The sequence below is a fragment of the Papaver somniferum genome, chromosome 11 (assembly GCF_003573695.1).
Source record: "Papaver somniferum cultivar HN1 chromosome 11, ASM357369v1, whole genome shotgun sequence".
NCBI lineage: Eukaryota > Viridiplantae > Streptophyta > Magnoliopsida > Ranunculales > Papaveraceae > Papaver > Papaver somniferum.
The window spans coordinates 101,627,003-101,632,057 of NC_039368.1; the positions used below are offsets into that span (position 1 = coordinate 101,627,003).

General features: G+C 41.8%; 1 protein-coding gene across 1 annotated transcript in view; it reads right to left on the bottom strand.

Annotated features, from left to right (window-relative positions):
• Positions 1-2,440: 2,440 nt before the first annotated feature.
• The window catches only part of LOC113324833 (proline-rich extensin-like protein EPR1), a 4,075-nt gene continuing 1,460 nt past the window's right edge, over positions 2,441-5,055 (bottom strand). The window contains exon 2 of the mRNA XM_026573119.1: positions 2,441-5,049. Coding sequence (XP_026428904.1) covers positions 3,195-5,049 — 1,855 coding nt within the window. The 3' untranslated portion in view covers positions 2,441-3,194. The remainder of the gene's footprint in view (positions 5,050-5,055) is intronic.

Below are 5,055 nucleotides of genomic sequence, written 5' to 3' on the forward strand. Positions count from 1 at the left end.
ACAGTATTTTGTAGAGTTCATCTTTTGTCCACATTACTTTAGGTAATTTTTCTTACGTGCAGATATTATCCACAATGTTTTTTTATAGTGCAAGTTTTATCCATAGTTTTTTTGGTAATATTTCTCATGTGCAGACATTATCTATAGCACAATAGATAATCCATAAGGAGTGTGGATTTAAGAGTGTAATAAGTGGTTCTTCACAGTTTAGAATACTTGAAATAACCATCACTCTAGAACCATATGCTATGTTTACGTTTCTCCAGCAAATGATTAGAATTGTGACAATTGCTTGACGTACGACTGTTTTAATACAGGGTGTTAAGTTTGATAGTTATATAAAGAATTTGAACTTCGTATAGTGGTGTTAGAAATATTCATGTGTCGTGTTTCCGTTTCTTGAGTAAAAGCTTAGAATTGCAAAATTGTATTACACTTTATATCTCTAAGCCTCTGTTTTCTTTGAAGTTAAAGAGATTTCCAGAGGGTAATTTTAGTTGATAAGAGATCTTCCATTTTCAGAGGCAAAACACAATATTAGTTAATGTCTCGAGGACACATCAAAGGCAACATATTGCAGATAAGTGACTTTGTATGTTATATGAATACTTACAACATTTGCAAACCAAACAATCAGAATGTAATATGTAAAGCTTGGATGCCAGCTGGTATGGTATCACACCCATCGTCTTTCCCCATATATTTTTCATGTTTACAAGTACTTCTTAGTTATATTTTATTTCTAAAACTTACAAGTCTAAAACACAATCTCTGTAGGTGCAACTTTGAAAAAAATGGAAGAGATCGAAGAAAGTTATGTTCTTTGTGCACCATTTTGAAACTTCAGAATTTGATAATTCATTGTGTGTGCCAATTAATCTCCTTGTAACTTAATTCATATTTGCTTTTTATATGTGAATATTTTATGTATGTTTTTTCTTTATGTGCCGCTATTATGCAGTTTTTTAGAGTTCAACATTATCTATATCGTTGTTTTTCGATAAGTTTTTATTATGTGATATTTTATCCCTTTATGTTATTTTGAGTACAGATTTTATCCAGAGTTTTTTGGAAAGTTTTCTTATATCAGACACTGTCTAATAACTTCTCTTAGAATGCAAATGGTAGTTTGTGGAATGTGAGTTTGCTGTGATAATGGGAAGAGTGCACTAATCGAACTTGTTGGCTTAAGAAGATTTTCGGCGGATTGAAAATCCTGATTTCCTGAGAGCCATATCTAGCTCCCGAAACTTTGGACTCTAAAATTGCCTCGGAAACAGTGGACATTTATTTTCTTTGTAAGCAACCCGTACCATGCTTACTTTAGTTGCTGGCCAGACTCTCGGATTACAACATTATTCCAACGGGTTGAAATAATGATCTTGAATCGCATATAAGTAGTTCGGTTAGATCCAGTTAACATATCAAAACATCCCTCATCGCTGCCTATGTAAAAGTCAACTTCCGGAATGATTTTGACCAGAGCAAAGAAGTCAAACTCTGTCTGTCTTTTCATCACGAGTTATTGACTCGTACTTCTGAACGTCTCTCCTCACCTCTCCTCTCTCTCCCTTCTGCGAAAGTGAAATCTCGCCAAGAGAACCTTGGCAGAAGATAAATTTAGTGTCTCCAGAATGGCGAACTGCTCCAAGGGTTATGGAGAAAATCGTCATCTGATTCTAGACTTGGTTTCATCTCTCTATCGTCAAGTTCAAATGTCTGGGCTTACTTTTGTATTTTGATTCAATTCTAGTCCTATTGTTAATAAACTGGTACTTGCAACTGAGGAAGACAGTTTTTTCGCTATTGAGAGTTTCAATCAAGAAGCCTTTGCCGAGCTTTAGGATGAAAAAGGCCAAAACTCTTGTGAGTATTCGACTTATTCCTTTAGGGTATTCAACTAAATTTTAACATCAAATAGGTAGCAGACTTAAAATTAATTTTTGAGATGAAATAATCAGTATACATTGGTCAAATGGGGAATGTATGTTGAACCTTTATTTTTCACTGAACGTTGTTTCTTGTTAGTAGACTCATACTGTCTTTTTAGGAATTTATAATCATGGTTCTTGTACTAATGGATGCATTATTTATTTTATTTTTATTTCCAGATCGCTGTTGACATGCTTAATATCTGTGCTGATGTACTTCCTAGTAGGTGCTTGTTGTTGAGGCATCACTCCTCCTTCTCATAGATCTTGATTTGGGGATGAGGTATACAGTGCTTGGATTTAGAATGGTGCATTCGTTATATATTGAGACAAGGCCCCAATATGTCTGCATGTGATTTTTTAGCTGTAGTTTAAAATGCCCATTTGTATATATCTTGTTGCTGTTTACCCATGTGTTCTAGTGTCATTTCATAGATCCTCTATATACCCGTCGTCAATCGCATAACTAATGAGTTTAAGTTCATTTTGGTGATTACCAACAAATGAAGGTACTACCAAGTATACATCCATTAAGCAAGAGCAGAAGGAATTGCTTATAGAGAGATGGGTAGAGCTTGGCAAGATGGAGGAATATCTCCAGTTAATCTGAAGAGGTCGAAGTTTTTATGAAACTAATCAAAACATTTAGCCCCAACCTACTTGTATTAGAAGTTTCAGGGTCCGGTAAGTTTTTTGATGCTTATTCAATGCTTTCAGTTTTATACTCGAAGGACATTGTTTTGAGGTTTATCCTAAATCAAATTGGTGTTATTGGGTGTTTGGGTAATCCCATAGGCAACCAGATTTAGGATTACTGAGTATTTGTGATCAGTATGTAGTATCAACTTATAGTTTTCTAATGAGTCCCAGAATGTATAGTTCCTTCGACGGATGTCGAGTTTCTTAATCCAGAGCTTCCATCTCATGTTATATACTCTGGCTATGCAAGTCGAAACTCACACTAATAGAGGTAAGACATGGTACAACAACTCACTTTAGGCCCACAAAAGGAGGAATACAACTACTTCCAAACTTTACTATTCCAGAAACAACGAGTTTATATTCTAGATAACAAACAACTTCAACAATACAATTTTACCAATATAACCTTATTCCTTCTTGTTTTCTTGATTTCATATGTTGGTTTGACCACAAACCAGGGAAACACAACCATTAGAACAAGGAAACAACTAAACAACGATATCTGAAAAGAGATTCATATAATGAAGATGATGATCCGTGAAGTCTCTACTTCAGAGATTGTTAATGGAATACTTTGGTCGGAGGACCATAAGTTGGCGGCGGGGAAGAGGAGCGGTAAGCTGGTGGTGGAGATGATGACCGGTATGCAGGTGTAGGAGGTAACTGCACTGGTGGAGGTGAAGCTGGTCGATAAGATGGTGTAGGAGGTCTCTGGACTAGTGGTGGTGAAGTTGGTCGGTGATAAGTGGGTGTAGGAGGTCTCCTGACTGGTGGGGGTGAAGTTGGTCTTTGGTAAGTGGGTGTAGGAGGTCTCCTGACTGGTGGGGGTAAAGCTGGTCTTTGGTAAGTGGGTGTAGGAGGTCTCCTGACTGGTGGTGGTGAAGTTGGTCGCTGATAAGTGGGTGTAGGAGGTCTCCTGACTGGTGGGGGTGAAGTTGGTCGCTGGTAAGTGGGTGTAGGAGGTCTCTTGACTGGTGGCGGTAATGTTGGTCGCTGGTAAGTTGGTGTAGGAGGTCTTTGGACTGGTGCTGGTCGATAAGTTGGTGTAGGCGGTCTCTGGACCAGTGGTGGTGCAGTTGGTCGTTGATAAGTGGGTGTAGGAGGTCTCCTGACTGGTGGGGGTGCAGTTGGTCGTTGATAAGTGGGTGTAGGAGGTCTCCTGACTGGTGGGGGTGAAGTTGGTCTTTGGTAAGTGGGTGTAGGAGGTCTCCTGACTGGTGGAGGTGAAGCTGGTCTTTGGTAAGTTGGTGTAGGAGGTCTCTTGACTGGTGATGGTAAAGTCGGTCGTTGATAAGTGGGTGTAGGAGGTCTCTTGACTGGTGGTGGTAATGTTGGTCGCTGGTAAGTTGGTGTGGGGGGTCTTTGGACTGGTGGTGGTAAAGTTGGTCGTCTATAAGTTGGTGTAGGCGGTCTCTGGACAAGTGGTGGTGCAGTTGGTTGATGGTAAGTGGGCGTAGGAGGTCTATGAACTGGTGATGGGCGATACGTGGGTGAAGGAGGTCTCTGGACTGGCGGTGGTGAGGTTGGTTTTCGATAAGTGGGCGTAGGAGGCCTCTGAAGTGGTGGTGAATACGTTGGTGTAGGGGGTCTTTGAACTGGTGATGGTCGATAAGTGGGTGAAGGAGGTCTCTGGACCGGTGGTGGTGAAGTTGGCTGTCGATAAGTGGGTGTAGGTGGTCTCTGTAACGGTGGTGGTGAAGGTCGTCGATAAGTGGGTGAAGGAGGTCTCTGGACCGGTGGTGGTGAAGTTGGCTGTCGGTAAGTGGGTGTAGGAGGTCTCTGTAATGGTGGTGGTGAAGTTGGTCGTGGGTAAGTTGGTGGAGGAGGTCTGTGGATCGGTGGTAAGATTGGATGTTGGTAAGTTGGTGTAGGAGGTCTCTGGATTGGTAATGGAGAAGTTGGTCGTTGGTATGTGGGTGTAGGAGGTCTGTGGACTGGTGGCGGCAATGTTGGTCGTCGATAAGTGGGTGTGGGAGGTTTCTGGACTGGTAGTGGGCTCAAGGGAGGTTGTTGAGCTGGAGGGGAGTATTGTGGGGGACGATAAATAGGCGGGGAAAAAGTTGGAGGGAACACTGGTGGGTGATATGTTGGTGGTGGAAGTGTTGGAGGTTGATACACTGGTGGAGGTGAGATAGGAGGATAATATATTGGGGGTGGATATGTAGGTGTTGGAGGCCTATAGGCTGGTGGTGGGCTCAAGGGTGGTTGCTGCACTGGTGGAGGGGAGAGAGGAGGGTGATATACTGGTGGTGGGAATGTTGGAGGTGGATAAGTCGGTGTAGGAGGCCTATAGACTGGCGGTGGGCTCAAGGGCGGTTGCTGAACTGGTAGAGGGGTGAGAGGAGGGTGATATACTGGTGGTGGGAATGTTGGAGGTGGATAAGTAGGCGTGGGAGGCCTATAGACTGGTGGTGGGCTTATG